The sequence below is a fragment of the Cricetulus griseus genome, chromosome 2, assembly GCF_003668045.3.
Source record: "Cricetulus griseus strain 17A/GY chromosome 2, alternate assembly CriGri-PICRH-1.0, whole genome shotgun sequence".
Taxonomy (NCBI): domain Eukaryota; kingdom Metazoa; phylum Chordata; class Mammalia; order Rodentia; family Cricetidae; genus Cricetulus; species Cricetulus griseus.
Window position 1 is genome coordinate 138,916,251 of NC_048595.1, and position 20,798 is coordinate 138,937,048.

A 20,798-nucleotide genomic window follows, 5' to 3' on the forward strand; every position below is an offset into this window, starting at 1 on the left:
CCGATTTCACAAACAACTCTGTGTTTATTTGCAAAAACAAATCTCCTTCCTGGAGTTTTCAAAATTGGAGGGCGAATACTAAAAATTATTTTGTCTCAAATATGACGCATTCAGAAGTGCTGAATAAGCCGGGTGTTGGTGGCGCACACTTTTAATCTCAACACTAGGAGGCAGAGGCGGGCGGATCTCAGTGAGTTCGAGACTAGTCTGGTCTACAGAGCAAGTTCCAGCACAGCCAGAGCTACACAGAGAAACCCTGTCTCAACAAAAAAACTAAAGGACTGAATAACAAGGGACAGGAGGCGCTGCCGAGCTTGTAGCTTCCAACTCCAATAGGATAATTAAGGAGACCTCTAAAGACCGTGGGGAACAGCAGCTGTTGCGTCCCCTGAGAGGCACATGCCTTCTCCAAACGTAGCGGTGGAGCCATAGCCATAAGCTCTGAGGCCTGCCGGCTCGCCCCGCACTGAGGAAGTAGGCGGGGCTCTCCTCTGCCCTCCCCCTGACCCGCGAACGTGCGCAAGAGGCCAGAGGTGAGAGGTCGTGCGGGCGTCATGGCGGCGCTGTGTGGGTCCCATGCCGGGGCTCCTGGGAGCCGATTCCTGAGAGCGCTTCTCTTCTTCAAGCCCTTTCGAAATGCAAGCACGGAGAGTGGCTCCGAGAGCACGACCCCTGACTCCTCCGCTCCTCGGGAGCGCTCAGCAGGCTTCGCGAGCGCCCTGGAGCGACTCTCGGAGCTGCGGCGGAAGGCGGAGCTCGGACGGGTGAGTGGGCCTGGCGGCGCCACGACCGGACGCCGGGCGAGCGTAGGGTGGGGCTAACCAGCCACACTGGGGAGGGGCCAGTGTGTGTGTGGGGGGCAGGATTCTGTCAGCGTTAGGGTGGGGCTAACCAGCCACACTGGGGAGGGGCCAGTATGGGGGGCAGGATTCTGTCAGCGTTAGGGTGGGGCTAACCAGCCACACTGGGGAGGGGCCAGTAGGGGGGGGCAGGATTTGTCAGTGTTAGGGTGGGCTACACTGGGAGGGGCCAGTATGGGGGGCAGGATTTTGTCAGTGTTAGGGTGGGGCTAGCCAGCCACACTGGGGAGGGGCCAGTATGGGGGGCAGGATTCTGTCAGTGTTGGGGGTGGGGCTAACCAGCCACACTGGGGCGGGGGCCAGCATGTGGGGGCAGAATTCTGTCAGTGTTGGGGTGGGGCTAATTAGAGACACTGGGGAGGGGCCAGCATGGGGGGCCGGAGAGGTGGGATTCTGTCCTGTGAAGCTATGCAGTGACTTAGGGCGGGGGAGGGACTGGAGTGGCAGATGTGGCATCCTACTCCTGGCCTCCTGCAGCAAAGCGTGTGACTTTTCTTTCTCTTCTGAGTACTTTCCCCGAGGCTGGGTGGGCTCTCTCCGTGTACCCTCCATCGGCATCTGGGCGGGACCGGTGGGGCGACCTGGGACTCTGCAGAAAAAGAGCTCCAAGTCTTAGTGCTGTCTCAAGGAGCTGGAGCCTGAGGCTCCAGGCCTGTCATAAACATGGTAATTGAATTGCTAGGAGATTGACAGACAGAAGGAAAAGTGTCCAAGAGAAAGGACAAGAAACTGACCCCACTTGTTTTAACGCTAAGGAGTCCCATAAAAATGCTAAACCAAAAGCTATACTATATACACGCAGAGGAGCCGGTGCAGACCTGTGCAGGCCCTGTGCATGCTGCTTAAGTCTCTCAGTTCCTTTGAGCTTTGCTGGTGTTAATTTAGAGGGCCATATTCTCATGGTGTCCTCCACCCCATCTGGCCCTTACACTGTTTCCATCTCCTCTTCCGGGGCTTCACCCTGAGGGGTGGGATTTGATGGAGACATCCTGTTTAAGGACAGAATGTTTCAAGGTCTCTCACTCACTGCATATGTCTAGGTGTGGGTCTCTGTATTCTCATCTGCTGCAGGAGGAAATTTCTCTGATGATGACTGTGCAAGGCATTGGTCTATGAGCATAGCAGAATGTTATTAGGAGTCATTTTATTGCTACTTTTGTTATTGTTGTTGAAACAGTAGTATTTACCCTAGGTCCTTGGGATCTCTAGTGGCAAGTTCTTGGTCACCCAAACAGTGTTGGGTATGGCTTTCATCTCATGGAGTGGATTATCAGTCAAATCTGATAATGGTTAGTTACTCCGACAAACTTTTTGCCACCATTGCACTAGCATATCTTTCTGGCAGGACACCATTGTAGATCAAATGGTTTGCACCTGGGTGGGTGTTTATATTTCTCTTTTAGTACCATGCAGAGTACCTTCCTGTACCAAATATGCTAAATATAAAGGTGAAAGCTCTATATGGGTAGCAGCTCAATTTCTCCATGTTCAATAATTTGTGTAGGTGTTGTCTTCAGCAATGGGGCCCTATTATCAGTTTTGTCATACTCACTACCTCATAATGACCCAACATTAATCTCCCTGTTTTAAGGACAGCTTATTGGAAATTTTAAACATATCTGTGGGTTTCACATAATCAACAGTGATCAGTTTAATGAAAGAAATATATGACCATGATTCCCCATCCTTCTGAATACTATTCTAATTGGGGTGCTCTGTTTTCCCAGGAGGAGGCGAGGTGTTTTCTGGCAGTCCCAAGACATTTTACATTTGTTCTGCTAGCTGATACTGCATGGAGACTCTAAGGACAGTTTTTCTTCATCTAACACAGCTTAGAAAGCATTATTCTATTACCCAGAGCAAATGCATTTGGTTGTGACATGTAGTTCACCAATGTCTTGTTCATAATTCTTCAAGTCTTGGTTTAGTGGGAAGGAAATGCCTTGGGGAGGAGGTGGAAGGAGGCTGGGTTGTAGTCTCCATTTTACAGGGTCTCAGCTTCATAACATTTAGACTGAGACACTGCAATTGAATTATTGTAAAGCTGGCTCTGTAACTAGGCATAATGAGGCAGTTTTCAGTGATGTGTTCAGAATCAACTTGTTCTTTAAATGAACCTTACTGCTCTGTTAGTGAGAAGCTTTTGTAACCATGGGGTTTCACCGTGCTTCAAATACATACTCTGGTCAAGGTTGTGGGGAATAGAGACTGTAGGGGTGGGGGAAGAGATGCATGGGATATCACCATCTCAGTTTTGCTATAAGTACCCTAAAACTGCACTGAAACACTTCCCTGGAGTATCTATCAGGGCTATGGATTAAATCCACAGCCTTGGATGTGCTGGATTCAAGCTCTAACACAGCTCCAGCAGCAGCAATTTTGTTTTGCTTAGTTTTGTTTATGAGACAGGGTCCCCAATATCACCTGAGGCTGGCCTCAAATTTGTGGTTCTCCTACCTCCCATGTGTCATCACGACTGGCCTGTGTTTATGTTATAATGAAATCATGAAAATGTTATTTTAAAATGTCTCTTGGGAGTGGGAAGACACTTGTTACCAAGCTTGCTGACCTGGAGGGCATCAGTTCCTGCAAACTGCTGGCCTCCACATATACTCTATGTAATGCCCTCATCCCCTCCCCAAAAAAGTTTTTTAAAAAAGTAGGCCTATGCTATGACTACGGGTTGTACAATTGTGAGACAATAAAAAAAAAAAGTTTTTCACTGGAGAAATAGAAAACTCAAAACAACAAAGATAACATGCACCTAACTTACAGGCATTGGTAATTTCTTTCTTTTTCTTTTCTTTCCTTTCCTTCCTTTCTTTCTCTCTCTCTCTCTCTCTCTCTCTCTCTCTTTCTTTCTTTCTTTCTTTCTTTCTTTCTTTCTTTCTTTCTTTCTTTCTTTCTTTCTTTCTATTTATTTATTTTGAAGACCGGGTTTCTCTGTGTAACAGTCCTGGCACTTGCTCTGTAGACCAGGCTGGCCTTGAACTCACAGATATCCTCCTGCCTCTGCCTCCCAAGTACTGGGATTAAAGGCATGCACCACCACCTGGCTGGGCATTGGTAATTTCTAAATGAAAGCTTGTGTAATTTAGTACACTTTAGGCTAAAGTTTTCCTTGACTCTCTCCCCCAACAGAATGAGCTTTCAGGAGGTTGTCTCTCTTGTTCTGGTTTGTTACCAGTATAGAGCACTGTGTGTGACCTGTGGTGGGAGTGAGTAAATATTTGTTATCTTAGTTCCTTTTTTCTTTGCTGTGACCAAGTCAGTATCCGACAATAAGCAGTTTAAGGAAGAAAGGATTTCTTTCTGCCCACAGTTTGAGGACATAGCCCATTGGTAGAGAAGACCTAGGCATCAGGAGCAGGAAATGGCTGGTTACATGTGCCTGGAGCCAGAAAACAGAGAGATGAATGACAGAGCCTCAGCTCTCTTCCTTGTATTTTCTTTTCCTTCCCAAGGGGACCCCAGCCTGTGGGATAGTCTCTCCTCGTTTCAGTCTCTCTGGAAACACATACATGCCCAGAGGTGTGTTTCCTACATGATTCCATTGTCTATCACGTTGACAGTAAAGATTAAATATCAGATTTACCAAACGGATGCCTGGATAAGTAGTACACATAGATCTCATACTGTGACTTTAGTTACTTCATAAGGCTCTGTCTAAGTTGTGATATGTTTGTGACTACTCACAAACTTACACAAGTAGGATAGTTTGGGCTATTGGTTAAATGTGCTTGTTCATAAGAATAATTGAGTAAACATGATTTTAGAGTAGTAAAAACAAGCTGAAAATACCCTCGTAGCTTTACCTTTAGTATCTACTGGAAGTTTTTGGTACATATCTGTCTTAGAGATGTACCAGGTGCAATGATGAGGAATGCAAGCAGTAGTTAGGGACTAATAGGGATTTAGTTTATAAGAAAAGTCTCACTTCACTTTTTGGGGCTCCTGGGTTTAATTAATTGAAGGGTAACCTAAAATTAGAAGATGAATAAATACTGTGTGATCAGGGCTTTTGAAAGAATTTATTTAAAAATTATAAAGGTAATATTTATTTAAAAAGAGCTTAAATAGCACAGGAAGGTGTTATGTGAAATGTAAATCATTACCAAGGAAGGAGAGAAGTTTTTAAAAGTATGTCCCTTGAATTTTATTTATGTACATTTGTGTATACACACAAAGACAAATATAAACTAAGTATATGTGCATGTGTAGTTAAAAACACACAACTGAGCTGGGCAGGGGTGGCACATGCCTTTAGTCTCAGCATTCCGGAGGCAGAGGCAGGTGGATCTCTGTGAGTTTAAGACCAGCCTGGTCTACAAGAGGTAGTTCCAGGACAGCCTCCAAAGCTACAGAGAAACCCTGATTTGAAAAACCAAAAATAAAAATAAAAACAAAAAACAAAACCCACACAACTGGTTTATGTTGCACAGGTTTACAGCCATATTGCTGTAAAAGAGTATACTCTTTGGATTCAGAAAGTCTTACTTTAAATGCTTGGTTTTGCTTTGTTTATTAGCCATACTTTAAAAATTTTAATTATTTTCAGGTGTGTGTGTGTTAGTGTACCATGTGCATGTAGTGCCCAAGGAGACCAGAATATGGCATTGGCTCCCCCAGTACTGGAGTGTAGACAGTTGTGGGCTACCATGTATGAGCTGGTAATTGAACCCAGTCCATTGGAAGAACAGCCAGTGTTCTTAACTGCCAAATCATATCTTCTGCCTCTTCTAGCAATTTTTTTCATTTGAAAAACTACTGTTATGGGATTATTGCAAGGTTAAATAATTCATTATTTAAAGCTCTTGAAACTGGCCCTTGCTAATCTAGGAACCACAGGTAAGACACCTCCCACTGCCAGGTAACGCTCCTTAAAACCTATCCAGTAACCCCAGACTGTACCCTCTCCCCTGGGCTCTCTACTAGGGCCCATAGCTCTGGCAGCCTTATGGGAGGCCAGGCTAGTCCTAATACCTGCAGGTAAGACACAACATACTGCCCACAAAACCCTTTAAAGCCTGCTCAACAACTCCAGACTGCACACACCCCTGCCTTCCCACTCCCACATCCAGCTCCATATCCTGGTCTACAACTTCAGTAGAAGATTTCTGCTTTACCAGAGGCCAGGCCTGATCTAGGAACTCCAGGTCAACATCTTCAGAAGCATACTTCAGTTTTACTGGAGCACAGGTCAGATCTAGGGACCCTGGTGTTGTCAGCTATACTGGAGGCCAGGCTGGTCCTATGGTCCTCAGAGGCCAGACCAGATCTAGGGACCCCAGTCTGCACTCCCTCCTCTGGGTCTACAACTTCAGAAGAAGACTTTGGCTTTGCCAGAAGCCAGTATGGATCTAGGGATCCTTAGACCCCCAAACTCTAAAGGGGACACTCTATTAAACCTGAAGTCATACTAGTCACTAGAACCCTTGGCCATTTAGGCCAGAAGACCAGAGAGGAAAGAGAAACCAAACACCCATCCAACAAAGAAAAATGCAGGAATCAACTCCTAGACCAATAATCATCCTAAATACAGATGCCTAAACATCAGTGTAAGAACACAGTTAATAAAAGAGAAGGCAGTATGGCACCATCAGAGCCAAGCTATCATACAACAGCAAGATTTGAACAATCCAACATAGCTAAAGCACAAGAAAACAACCTTAAAAATGACTTTATGAAATGTAAAGGTTCTTAAAAAGGAAATGAAAAATGCCTTAAACAAATTGAGGAAAGGACAGATAAAAAATTGGAAGAAATCAATGAATCCCTACAAGAAAGCCAAGAAAAAGCAAACAGAGGAAAGAACTGAAGTACTGAAAATGAAAATGGAAGCAATAAAGAAAACACAAATGGAGGGAATCCTGGAAATGGAAAATCTTGGTAAGGTAACAGGAACTACAGATACAAGTATCACCAACATAATACAAGAGATGGAAAAGAGACTATCAAGTATTGAAGACAGGATAGAGGAAAAGGCAGAGAGAGAATATGCAATTCAACAAAGTCAGAAATGAAAAGGGGGACATAACAGACTTGGCGGAAATCCGGAGAATAATTAGGTCATACTTCAAAATCCTGTTCTCCACAAAATTGGAAAATTTAAAAGAAATGAACAAATTTCTTGATAGATACCACTTACCAAAGTTAAATCAAGATAAGATAAAACAATTTAAATAGACTGATAGTCTTTAAGGAAATAGAAACAGTCATTAAAAGTCTCCCCCCCCCCCACACCACACAAAAAAACCTAGAGCCAGATGTTCTACCAGAAATTCAAAGAATATCTAATACCAATATTTAAATTATTCCACAAAATAGAAACAGAAGGAACATTGCCAAATTCTTTTTATGAGGTCACAGTCACCCTGATACCCATACCACAAAGATTTAACAAAGAAAGAGAACCACAGACCAATTTCACTCATGAACATTGATGCAAAAATACTCAATAAAATACTGGCAAACTGAATCCAAGAACACATCAAAAAGATCATCCACCATGACCAAGTAGATGCAGGGATAGTTCAACATAGGAAAATTGTCAGTCCATCATATAAACAAACTGAAAGAGAGAAAAAAAACCCACATGATCATCTCCTTAGGTGCTGAAAACACCTTTGACAAAATCTGACACCTTTTGGAGAGATCAGGGATATGAGGGACATAATCTAAATATAATAAAATCAATATGCAGCATGCTGATTGCCACCATCAAATTTAATGGAGAGAAACTCAAAGTAATTCTATTAAAGTTACGAACAAGACAAGGTTGTTCACTCTCTCCATACCTAGTCAATATAGTACTTAAATGAAATCAAGGGGATACAAATTGGAAAGGAAGAAGTAAAAGAAGACAACTTCTTGAACAGAACATCAGTAGCACAAACAATAAGATCAATAATTAATAAATGGGACTTTATGTAATTGCATTTGTCTTTGGGCTGCCAGCTCACAAATAATGACACAGAAACTTGTTATTAATTATGAAAGTTTGGCCTTTATTTTAGGCTTGTATCCAACTATCTCGTATAACTCAAATCAACCTATTTCTATTAATCTGTGTTCTGCCATGTGGCTGGTTACCTCTGCTTTGTACTACATGTCAATATATACTTATTCAGAGTCTCACTGGTGTTTCTGTGCCTTCCTTCTTCCCAGAGTTTTCTCTCCCCAGAAATCCGGCCTTATTCTCTCCTGCCTAGTTACTGGCCATTCAGCTCTTTATTAAACCAGTCACAATGACACATCTTCATACAGTGTAAACAATTATCCACAACATTCCCCCCTCTTTGTCTAAATAAAAGAAAAGGATTTAACTCTAAAACAGTAAAATTACATATAATAAGAACAATTATCAGGGAAGAATTATATTTACAATGTTCAGTCCAGTAGTGTTTGGCAATTTTGGAGAAAATACTTGATTATCTGTCCTATCTTGGTGAGTCCAAAGTTTTATATATATATATATATATCGCTTTCTTTCATAACTTGTATTACCATCCTAAAAATTATCTTTTTAGACCTTGAAACATCTTTTTAGATAAGCAACTTAAGCTGTTATGTCTCTGAACTTTGTATCTCTTTTGTAAGTTTTTTTTTTTAATTTAGTAACAAAGAAATTGGTGTAACTATCTAGTCTTCAACCCCCATCAGAGACCATGAAGTATATAATATTTCCTGACTAAATAGGAAGTATAGAGCAAGCAACTTCCAAAACTATGGAAATGACAGGAATAGCTGGCTACCTGGACAGTCACTCCAGATTCTTCTGCTACATAGGGGCATCCATCTTTTGCCTACAGGGTTAGAATATCTGACAGACTTTTGTGTAGCAGGGATTTTGAAGGACTGACCTACCTTGTCTTGGCAAAGTTCAGTAGTCACCTTCTTTTGTGCCCTGCTTCTCCAATTTGGGCAACATACTGTTAGCAGTTGAAGCAAGGGCATTTTTTTGCCTCAATGGATTGTTTTGTCATACTGAAAGCAAATTCTATATGGACATTCTTCAATGCCTGTCACCCTTTTTTTAAGTATATTGGTGCTGCCAGGAGCAGACATGTCTCTGTCATGGAAAGCCTTATGTCATTAAGATATCTAATGCCATATTCCGTAGGTCTCTGGAGTGTTTGAAGACCATCTTTCTATCTAAAATATATCTCTGTATGACTTTGAAAACATACCTAACATGACTACAAGTTTGATTATTAAATGACTACTCACCTGTATTTCTTAATTATCCTAAATATTTTGTAATGATGAGTTTTAAGGACTAGAAATTTGTATTACATGTTAAATGACCTCCATAGTTACAATACCTTAAACAAGAGTAGAAACATTTATACAGTATAACAAAAGTAACCTTAAATTTGTATCAATATACAAAAATCCATACCAATGCAAACTATTTAAGACTAGTAGTTGCTTTTTAGTTTAAAAGTAGATTCAAATAATCTACTCATTTTCCTATTGTTTCTGACTATATTCTTGTTTCTCCCCCTTCAGAAAGAGATCCCTGAATCTAATCTCCTTTGCTCAGCTTTGTCCCTGACCATGATCAACAACAACTTGCAACCAACCCCCCCCCCTTACAAATGATAAACATCCATAATCCATTGAAACAAAAGCCATCTATCCCACCTGTTGGGAATGTAGGTGTCATGTTCTCTAGGCTGCTTCCTAATGTCTGGGAGTGATGGGATCTTTAGGGAACCCTGAGAAAATTGAGATAATGGTCAACCTGGAAGAGCTAGCTATGTCCTTTTTTGTCCAGTCTCCATGTAATGGGAAAGTGCAAGGCTTATCTGAAGTCTTGGCTGCAGTAGTGTATGAGGCTGGACCATCTCTGTAATAGCTTTGAAGTTGTTCTGGATGCAGAATTTTGAGGAAACTGCAACAGAGGCATTTTGAGACTGGATCACCTTGGCTGCTTGTCTTTATTGGTGTTTGGTCCTGTTGTTCTGAAGACACACAAACTTTTAAAGATAACATACATATCTGCATTAACACAAGTATGAAATGTGTGGTGTGCACAAATCAGTGAAAGATGATTTTCTGTTTTAGGTTTGAGCCGGTAAAAGGCATCTGTTAATTTTATAAGACCATTTGGACTATATAAATAAACTGTAATATAAATCTCCATCTATGTTATATGAAAAGATGGCATGTAATGGTATGTCATGAGGATTCTATAGCCAACAAGATTTATCATGTCTCTTTCAGTCTCAGAGCTATTCCCATGCAGAGAAATCAGCATACATGTCACCTTCCCTATAGTCTTTCCTGGCATTCTACCTTATATCTGTAGCCAAAATTCTCAGGATATCTCCCCCAATCAAATCTGATTTTTATTAATTTTGAAGAAATCCATTGCTTTTTGTTTCCAGAGGAAACAAAAGCAAAAACTCTCCTCCAACACACCATATTTTCTGACTTACATTCCAGTTAAGATGTTTAAAAAATATATAGGTTCGTTTGGTTTAATTTAGCAGTTTCCATAATCCGATGTCTCTCAGCAGCTATTGATTTTTATTGATTAATATTTAAAAAATTCCAAGTCAACAAAGCACCATACAAGATCTAGACACCCTGTGTATTTCCCATTTTTATGTGGCTTTCTCCTTTTACAGTACATTACTCTCTGTTTAAAGAAAGACTTTATTATTTTTAAACTACTGATGTTTTATATCATGACCAGAACATAATTTATTTAACTAGAAAAGGGCTTCCTTCAAAATGTCCAGGCTGTTGTTGTTTTGTTCTCCCTTAACAAAGAATGCTACAGTGGGCATCTGTGCATCTGAAAGCAAATGCGGAATCTGCCCATGGGGAGAAAGCTTACACACAACTCCTATGTACAGGGTTGGTGACACTTGTTTCCTTACCACCTCGTCACCGTGGGCTTTTTATTATGGTGTGCATTTTCTTTTATTGTTTGCATTGCTGGTGTTGGAACTAAGGGCCTCATGTGCTCTGTGGCTGAACTTTATCCCCAGCCCATCAGTGTTCTTGATGCTGGATGACCAAACCAAACTTCAGAACCTGGGAGCTGGGATTGTTACCCCTCATCCCTGATTTTAAGTCAAATTTGCTGATGATTATATTTTTTACTTGATAAATGAGCTTATAAGATACACTTGTAGTCACAAAAATTACATTTATGTTATATATATTGGGGATTTATGTAAGATTTCATTAATTAGATGGTTTATGCTTGATTTTGTTTAAAGTACTCTCCACCCTAGATACATTTCCTATGTGCAGATTCACAGTAAAACTCATTCTTTGTCTAGCCTTAGTGATCCTACTAACCTTTGAATGTCTTGTGCTTTGCTTCATATTGTCTTCATAGTATGCTGACAACTCTGAAGTAATTTCTGAGCCTGTTATCTTATTTTGTAATTGTAACTCTTGGAGATCAGGGTTAGGTTTCATTTGTTCTTTCCATCCACTGCATAATGCCTTACATGTTAAGTAGGAATGTATGTTGATTTAAATTGTTTATGGTTGAGTAGTTATAAATGTAAAAATTTATAACTACTCAGATGCCCATTTTTTGGATTTAAAAATATGTATATATAGTGATGAAATTTCAAGTGGTACCCACTGGCTTTTTTCTTTATAATGTTTTAATCTTATAAAATAATGGGTTTCATTGTGGTATTTTCATATATGCCAAGAATTCAGGACCTGATCTACATAGTTCTTTGTCATAATTTTTCATAGAAGTTACTAGATAAAGGGACCTATGGGTTCTATGTACTTAAGTGCTCATGTGGCCATATTTCTTTTCCTTTGGTTCACTAGCTTTGATGCTAGTAGTTTTTTTCCCATTTGTTAGTTAGTTGTTTTGCTTATTTTGATTGTAAGGACCAAATATTATTGCTTATTGTGATCAACATAGCTTATTCTGGTGCATAAAAGGACTACTGGCAAATGTTTGGTAGAGATTTTTGTAAATACATTTTTTCTGTTTTTTTTTTTTTCTTTGTGGGGTAGAGCATCAAAGCCTGAGCCTTGCATATGATAGATTGTTGTATCTTTGAGCGACATCCCAACCTTTCCGCTCCTAAATTTTAAATCCTGAACTTCTCTATGTCACTTACACTCTGAACAATATGACAGACAATATGAACTGTTGTAGCTTATGACCCATGTTAACTGCCCAAAGATGGCAGTATTGAGCAAAGAATGGCCTTTTCTGTGTTCAGGCTATTCATACTGCTTCCTTACAGTAGAGGGTGCCCTATCTCTCTTCAGTACATTGAAAAAGTGCTTTTCAAGGAGTTTAGGGCCTTGAACATCCTTCTGCTTTAGATTATTGAGAATACAGACATTAAAGGACACTTTATAGTTTTATTTATTTTCACAGTATCTTAGATGGATTTCATGTAAATAATTTTAAAAATTTTTTTTTGTTGTTTTTGTTTTTCAAGACAGGGTTTCTCTGTGTAGCTTTGGAGCCTATTCTGGCACTCGCTCTGGAGACCAGGCTGGCCTCAAAGTCACAGAGATCCGCCTGCCTCTGCCTCCTGATTTCTGGGTTTAAAGGCATTCGCCACCAACGCCCGGCTTTTTAAAATATTTTTACTTTCTTGTTAAAAATCCGTCCTTCCGCCAGTTAATATAAAGACAATAACAAAGTAAATTGAAAACAGACAGATTTCTCAAGGGAGTAGGCTTTTATCAACACTTAAAATATGCTTGAAAGCAGTAATCAGGTGATTTATGTTGTATTTGAAGGGTGACCATATGACCTGACCCATTTAGACCCTTTTCTCACTTTAAGCTCAGTCTGTTTCTCTACCTGTAGATTTCTGTTAGCACCCACATTTTGCCCAGAAATCTTGCTACCTTCTTTTAATGTCTTTGATTTTTTTTTCTTCTAAGGGCTATAATAAATTTTATTTTTCATTACATTAGTTTTAGAACGTGATTCTGCTTTTTTAAAATTAGCATTAAGTAACAGGAATGACCCCAAAGAAGGAAGAAGAATATCAATCCTGTGGACATCAGTCGACCTCTCTTGCCCTTCTCAAATGAATTCAAAAACACAGTGGCCATGGTAGCTTCTTTCTGTCTTAGTGTTGAGGGGTATGTCAACAGGCCCCAGAAAGAAGCTAACCACATTTGAGAAGAGCTTGCTTTGTAGGATTTAGGGAATAAAAAGATACAGTCTTGATTCAGTTTGGGTTTTGCCTTCTTTTTTTAAAGGTTTGTGGACTTCACTGTTGGTAGCTGCTGGACATGAGTCATTGCTGGCATGTTGTCAGTTGTCCTTCAGGAGTCTGCATTTCAACCTACTGCCTGGACCCTGAGTACTCAAATAGATACAGCTGAGTTTTCCCAAAGAAATGAGGGAACACTGGGAACTGGATGCTAACTGTGGAGAGAGTATTTATTTCAAAGAAATGAAAGCTTATGTTCTGACTTGGGGTGTAGGTTAGTTGATAGAGTCCTTGTCTGGTGTGCATGGAGCTGTGAGTTCAGTTTCTAGCACTACATGAACAGGGAATAGTGATGGCTATACCAGTACTTGGAAGGTGGGGTGAGGTTACTTTGACTACATAAGGAGTTTCAGATTAACCTGGGCTACACAAGACCCTTTCTAAAAAAAAAAAAAAGATCTTCATTAAAACCTAAACCCAAACCCAAATATTTATAGTAGCTTTAGTTTTTAGTTTAAAAAGATTTTAAAAAAATTTTACATGTATGTTTGTACAGCACATGGTGCAGTTGCTGAAGAGGTCAGAAGAGGCTGTTTGGGACTCTTGGAACTGGAATTAGAGATGGTTTTTGAACCACCCTGTGGGTGCTGGTGACCAAACCTAGTCTTGTGGAAGAGCAGCAAGTGCTCTTAACTGTTGAACTATTTCTCCAGGACTATTTAACAATTTTTAATTTAAAATTTTACTTCATGTGTATAGGTGTTTTTCCTGCATGTATGTCTGTGCACCACATGTATGCTTGGAGCCCTCAGAGAACTGGGATTACAGATGGTTGTGAGTACTGGGAGTAGAACCAAAATCTTTTGGAAGAGGCATTTCTCCAGTTCAGCTTTATTTTTAATATTGGAAAAAATCTGCATGTTTATTTAAAAAAACAGTTAATGATTTAATAAAGTATGGTTCATTCTTACATAGAATACTGCTTAGTAAATCCATACTCACAATGTCAGTTCCCAGCTATGCTATGTTACTGTCCTTTTTTTCCTGTACAGATGGTGTCTTGAAATCAGCCTTTCAGCAGGTGGCAGGCATAGGGAAGACAACTATATTGGGAAGTTAATTTTGCTCTCTGCTCCTGGCTGATTGCTTCATCATTTAGCAGGGACTGTAACCATGTCACCACAGGTAAAAAGAAGTCAGTATTTCTGAATTCAGACATAACCTCCTTCCCTAAAAAATGTAGGGTCTTAGAACTGGGGAGATAGCTTGTTAGGTAAGAACAGTGGTTGTGCAGGCATGAGGACCTGAGTTCAGATGCATTTTATAACCCAATGTTAGTCTAGCTGAAAGACAGATCTAGGTTCAGCAACAGACCCTTTCTCAAGGAATAAGATGGGAGTGACTGAGGAAGACAACTTTCTCCTTTGACCTTGAGAAGTGTGCTTGTGGATGTGCGCATCTCTATACACATATATATACCACACACATTTCACACATACACAAGTATGTGGTGTATGTGTGTGTGTGTGTGTGTGTGTGTGTGTGTGTGTGTGTGTAGTGATAATGCACCTGTAATTCCAACACTACTTATGAGAAAGAGACAGGAAAATCAGGGGTTCAGGGCCATAATTGGCTATACAGTGAGTTTAAAACTAGCTTGGACTATCTGAGATCCTATCGAAAATGAACAAACAAGTAAATAATATATGGGTGCCTTCCAACTTGATGAAACTTTAAGGTGACCAATGGTCTGGGGCCTGTTGACATACCCCTCAACACTAAGATGAAAGTGCATCTTGACTGCCATGGCTACTATGTTTTTGAACCATTTGAGAAGGGTAAAAGAGATAGCTTGATGCCAACAGGACTGATATTCTTTCTTCTTTGAAGTCATTCCCATGTGACCTTATATAAATTAGACTTATTTTGTTCCCCAAAGTTTGATGTATTAGAAGCTTAGTCCCCATTGTGGTGATGTGAGAGATGGTGGTCCTGTAAGACATGGATCCCAGTGCAAAGATGGTATGTCACTGGATTTGCTGTCCTCAGAAGTGATGGCTGTCATTATTGTGAGACTCTACTTGGATCCTGTGAGAGTGAGTTTGTTATGATAAATCTTTCTGCCAAAAGCTGCCTGAGCCCTACCCCCACGTGGACGGTCTCCACCAGCCGCCTGAGTTTTGCCTGCTGCGTGGATGGACAAAATAATACACAGACTTATATTGGGTACAAATGCTGCTTGGCCAATGACTAGGATTCTCATCTGTTAGCTTAGTCTAACCCTAACCCTAACCCCAACCCTTGCCTGTGGATCACATCATGACGCTGGAGGAAGAGCGGAGGGGAAAAAGGACCACTTCCTACTTCTCTTTCCTTAAATATATGTCTCCTTGCTATGTCACTTCCTGCCTGGATCACCACTTCTCTGCTACATTTCCCAGAATCCTCCTCGACTCCTAGTCCTGCCTAACTTGCTGCCTCATTGGCCAAACAGTACTTTATTTACCATCCAGTAAGACAAACCCATGCACAGAAGCACTTTCCCCATCATGAGTTGTTAGAAAAGCACTGCATCTTGAATCACTGACTCCCTGTCTTGACATTTAGTTCCTCCCTTTTCCTCTGTGCTCCTACCATGAAGCCATGTAAAGTATGGTTGGAGAAGATCCACACTAGAGCCATCACCCTGCTATTGGAACTTCAGAAAGGATTCTTTCATTTTAGAAATTGTTATTTTGTGTGTGAGTGTAGTGCGAGTATTGTATCTGACTTTTCCTCTGTTGCTTCTGAAGATCAAACTTAGGTCCTCAAATGTGTGAGATAGGCACTTCATTATGGTCATGATTAATAATGGCATACGTGTTCCTTCTGAATTTCTGACCATCCAGCAAAACTGCTTACTCATTTTATATAAGCCAACTCTCATTCCAAGCAAAATATCACCTGGGCATGAAGCTCAGAGTTCTGACTACTGATTTTTTTTCTCCATCTTTCAGTTTTACCTTGTTCTACACTCTGGGTCACCACGTCTCTATTCTTTACATCTGCTGCAGAACATTTCCAGGTACCACTGTATCTGTCAGGTCATGCAGTCCAAGAGATGGAACAGCTTGCATGAACACCTGGGTCTGTTGTAAAGCCTTCTCTTGTTCTGGGTCCATGAAAAACTGGCTAGTTTGAGGTAACTTGTAAAAAGAATAGAAATACAGATCAAAACTGTATTTGTTGCTTCTAGACAACAGCAAGAGCCACTAGGCATTGTGCTTCTACTAGGAATAGGGGTACTTTATATGTCCCAGACCACTAAACCTAGAATTTTCATAGGGTAGGGCTCATTTTCCTCCTGTGGCATATGACTTTCTTATTGTGTGTCCAGAGTATAGAGTTGCTGCTGCTTATCCCAAGGTTCCATCACCAGAATGGTGTCCAATGGAATTGTCTGACAGCAAAATTCCTAAGGTTTAGGTTATGGTATAGAACTGAGGAACTGATAGAGCTATGAGATGTGTGCTTTTACTGTCAGGTTTGGTGAAAGGAAGCTCTTGTCAGATCAGTAGTGGCATGCCAGATGCTCAGGGATACTTGATTTGTTCCAGCCATGAAATTACATCTAGAATAGTAGCTACAATTGGAATTACTACTAAGTTTCTACTAATAAATTGTCATCTTCTAAGACCATCTGTTTCTGCTGGACCATATAGATAAGCTGAATGGGAATGAGGTAGGATCTTCGATACAGAGTTCTTTGTGGTGGCAGCTGTGGCTGCAATTCTTCCAGGGAATATAGCACTGCTGTTGGTTTACTTGGTAAGTAGACACATTCTAATGCAGTGATTCTCAACCTTCCTAATTCTGTGACCCAGTAATACAGTTCCACATGTTGTGGTGACCCCCAATAATAATTTTGTTGCTACTTCATAACTGTAATTTTGCTATGGTTATAAATCGTAATAGAAATTTTTTGGAGATAGAGGTTTGACAAAGGGGTTTCTATCCACAGGCTAAGAACCAATGTTCTTGTGTGTCTTCTGCTGACTTTCCCTATCATCATAGACTTGTGTCCACGAATCAGAACTAGTGTGGAGATTTTGCTAGTTATTGAGGGTGTCTATTTCGGTTATACATTATAGAATGAGAAGACAGCTGCAGAGTGCATACATGGGAGAGAACTAAGTTAAAACACCTTGAGCTTGTGGTCTCCAACAACCTCCATTCTGACTGGTGTGATTTGTCTTCCTAGGAGTTATTGCCAGCTCAGGTCATCTCTGAAAACAATTTTCCTTTACTTGATGGACAGTCATCCTGATCAAATAGCCATAGCTCCCTGTGGGAAAGTGAGGAAGAAGATTGATAGTGTATTTTTTCTTTTATTAATTGTTTTTAGCATACACAATAATGGTTTCACTATGACACTTCCATACCATATACATCTTACTTTGCTCCTGTTTGTCTTTCCATCTCTCCTCCACTCTGTCTCCAAGCCCTTCCCTGCTGATCTCTTCCTCCCCCTTCTGCTTTCATATCATGCACTCATAGTACACATATGGAAAGGTACTTTTTAATCTTTCTTTTTTTCCCACCCCATACTCTCTCCTGTTCCTTCCTCTTTCCTCCTTTAGACATCTTCTTCCCAGACAGAGCCTCCCATCCATATTCAGGCAAGGCCTTGGAATGAACTCCTTTTCATTTAAGAGACAAAAAGTCTGGAAATTGGTGCAAGTTTGGGGGCTAGGTCATGATGCTCACTTGTGAGGGGACTTTTTTTGGCTTACTCTATTTGGTGTTCTGTAAGCTTCTTGTACTTTCATAGGCATGTCCTTTGGGTTGGGAAAGTTTTCTTGTATGATTTTGTGAATATATTTACTGTGCCTTTGAGTTGGACTTCTTCTTTTATCCCTGTTATTCTTAGGTTCAGTCTTTTCATGGTGTCCCAGATTTCCTGTATGTTTTGTGTTAAGGGTTTGTTGGAGTTAACATTTTCTTTGATGAATTTATTTCCTCTGTTGTTTCTTCAATGCCTGAAATTCTCTCTCTCATCTCTTGTATTCTGTTGTTTATGCTTGCATTTGTGGTGCCTGATCTTTTACCCAGATTTTCCATTTCCAGTATTTCAGTTTATGTTTTCTTTATTGCCTCTATTTCAAATTTCAAGTCTTGAATCGTTTCCTTCACTTGTTTGATTGCTTTTTCTTGGTTTTCTTTAAGGGATTTGTGGATAACTTCCAATTTTTTGTTTGTCTTCTCCATTTCTTTAGGGGAATTTTTCATTTCCTCTTTAAGGGGCTCAGTCATCCTCATAAAGTTATTTCTTAGGTCATTTTCTTCTGCTTTATCTGTGTTGGGATGTTCAGGTCTTGCTGTTGTTCCTAGTTCCTAGTGGTGCTGTATTGCTCTTTATATTGTTAAGTGTGTTCTTACCTCGATGTCTACACATCTCTTCCTCTAATTGGTATAGGTGGAGCTTGTACTTCAAGGTATCTCTCTTTCTTCAATTGGTATAGTGGGGGGTGGGCTGTGGCTCTGTTGAGTATTCCTTCATACTCAAGCAGAACAGAGCCCCAGGTGATTGATTGTTCCTCCTGGTAGAAGTGGGTCCAAGGCTCAGGTGGTTGCTCCTTGAGGTATAGGTGGGACTACAGCTCTGGTGATTGCTCCTCTAGGTATAGGTGGGGGCTGAGGGTCCAGTGGTCACTGTAGCAGTGGGGTATCTCCAACCAAGAAATGTCAGTGGGTGTTGACTGGGACACAGGTGCTGTTTCCCAGAGGAACTTCTTGTGATAGCTTCTGGAAGCCACTACTGGATGCTGCTGTCGTCGTCTCACATCTCACTCAGTGGTTGCTCCCTGTTCAGGGCCCTGAGACTCTGGCCTCCCCCTGATGTTGCTCCCAGGCCTGAGGTTCAGGCCTCACTCTGATGCTGCTGAAGCTCAGGCCTCCCTCCCTGAATGAGCTTTATGGCGATGTTTTTCATCACTCAACTGAGTTCTGTGAGGCAGACCAGCAGTTGACAATGCATCTACTGTCTGTGAGCTGTGTTAGCATGCAGGGAGCTAAGTGTTGTTTCAGACACTTTATTAACAGGGCTACCTGTTGTCAGAATGTGCTGTGGGAGTTGCCATATTTGATACGTTTAGAAATCAATTGACAAGTAAATGGTTTAGGCTCCAGGAAATCATAGATGGTTCTAGATTATGGTTTTTATCTGATTATCTAAAATGACTTCCAAAAGTCAGTGAGTGATGATGAATACATGATTAAAGAATAAATTTAGGTTTTAACCCAGGGGTCTTATGCTTGCAGCAAAACCCTTTCATTCATTAAAGACACATTTGCTCCCATTGTAAAATGTGATAAAGACAAAGGTAACAGAAGACAAAGAAATGTTTCATTCTCATTTGATTTAAAGTAGACTGTTAGAAAAGTATATAATGGAATAAATATTTTAAAACAGATTTACTAAAACTTTATTTTCACCTATTTGTGTGTGTGCATAGATTGCCTGTGGAGGGGAGAGGGCAAGTTGCTGGAGCTCTCCTACCAAGTGGATATTAGCAATTGTACTCAGGTGTCAGGCTTGTCAGCAGGTGCCCTTACCCTCCGAGCCATCTTGCCACTCAGGGAAATCTTTATTAAATAGTCCAATATACTGTCTTCGAAACCTGAGGGAGAAGTGCTACCTGCTGCCTCACTGCTCTTAGCCCAGGCATCCTTCACGTTTATAAAGAAGATTGTGTATTTTAGGAGTGGGCCCTAAGTACATGTTTAATTTTTGGATCCTCTTGTTTTACTTGGGCTCTGGCTTTAATGAGTCAGCTGAGAAAAAATTAAAAGAAGAAACCTCATAGGGATCAGTGTGGGTGGGGCCCTCCTGGCTACAAGCACAGTGAGACCCTACATTGATATCTGTCTGGTCTTCCCAGCTGCTCTGGTGGTGATTGCTTTGGGTAGCTTAGTGGCTTCCAGCAGAGGAACATGGTGGTTGTCTTGTTTCTTCCCCTGGCTTACTTAGTGTGACTCTGCTCTATTCAGGGCTGGGCAGAATTGAGCCTCTGGGACAGTGGTTCTTAACCTGTGGGTTTCAACCCTTTTGGAGGTGTAGAATGACCCTTTCACAGGGGTCACCTAAAAGCATTGGAAAACACAGATATTTACATTACAATCATAACAGTAGCAAAGTTACAGTTATGAAGTAACAATGAAATAATTTTATGGTTGGGGGGTCACAAGATGAGGAACTGTATTAAAGGGTTGCAGCATTAGGAAGGTTGAGAACTGCTGCCGTAGGGTGTGCCTTTCCCTTTATTTCAGCAAGACCTCCTTGTTTGTTTGTTTGTTTGTTTTGTTTTTTGCTTTTGTTTTTGGAGACAGGGTTTCTCTGGGTAATTGTCCTGGTTGTTCTGGAACTCAGTTTGTAGATCAGGCCAGTTTCGAACTCAGAGATCCCCCCTGCCTCGGCCTCCCGAGTGCCAGAATTAAAGGTGTATGCCACCACCACAAAGCAAGATCTGCTTTTAAGATACTTTTGCGGAGCCGAACTGAGGAGCTATAAGCTGGTAGGATGAGCTCCTGGCTATCCCTGGTGTCCAGATCTACTGATGTGGCTTTGGCTTGTATTGACTTTGTATGCTGAGGAGTCCTTCCCAGTATGTTAGGCATGTTTTGTCTCATTTATAAAACGGAGTGTGTATTATTTGTTTGTTTGTTTTCTTTTTCAACATGTATGCACTTTTAAAAGGCAGAGTGGTGGCTCTCCCTACCTGGCCTC

At 40.9% G+C, this 20,798-nt stretch overlaps 1 protein-coding gene across 2 annotated transcripts in view; it reads left to right on the top strand.

Annotated features, from left to right (window-relative positions):
• Positions 1-242: 242 nt before the first annotated feature.
• Positions 243-20,798, top strand: part of Mrps28 (mitochondrial ribosomal protein S28) — a 104,425-nt gene continuing 83,869 nt past the window's right edge. Inside the window, exon 1 of one of the 2 annotated variants that reach the window (XM_035439994.1) lies at positions 243-764. In XM_035439994.1, coding sequence (XP_035295885.1) covers positions 555-764 — 210 coding nt within the window. In that variant the 5' untranslated portion in view covers positions 243-554. The remainder of the gene's footprint in view (positions 765-20,798) is intronic. The other variant, XM_027398778.2, reaches the window with a different exon arrangement.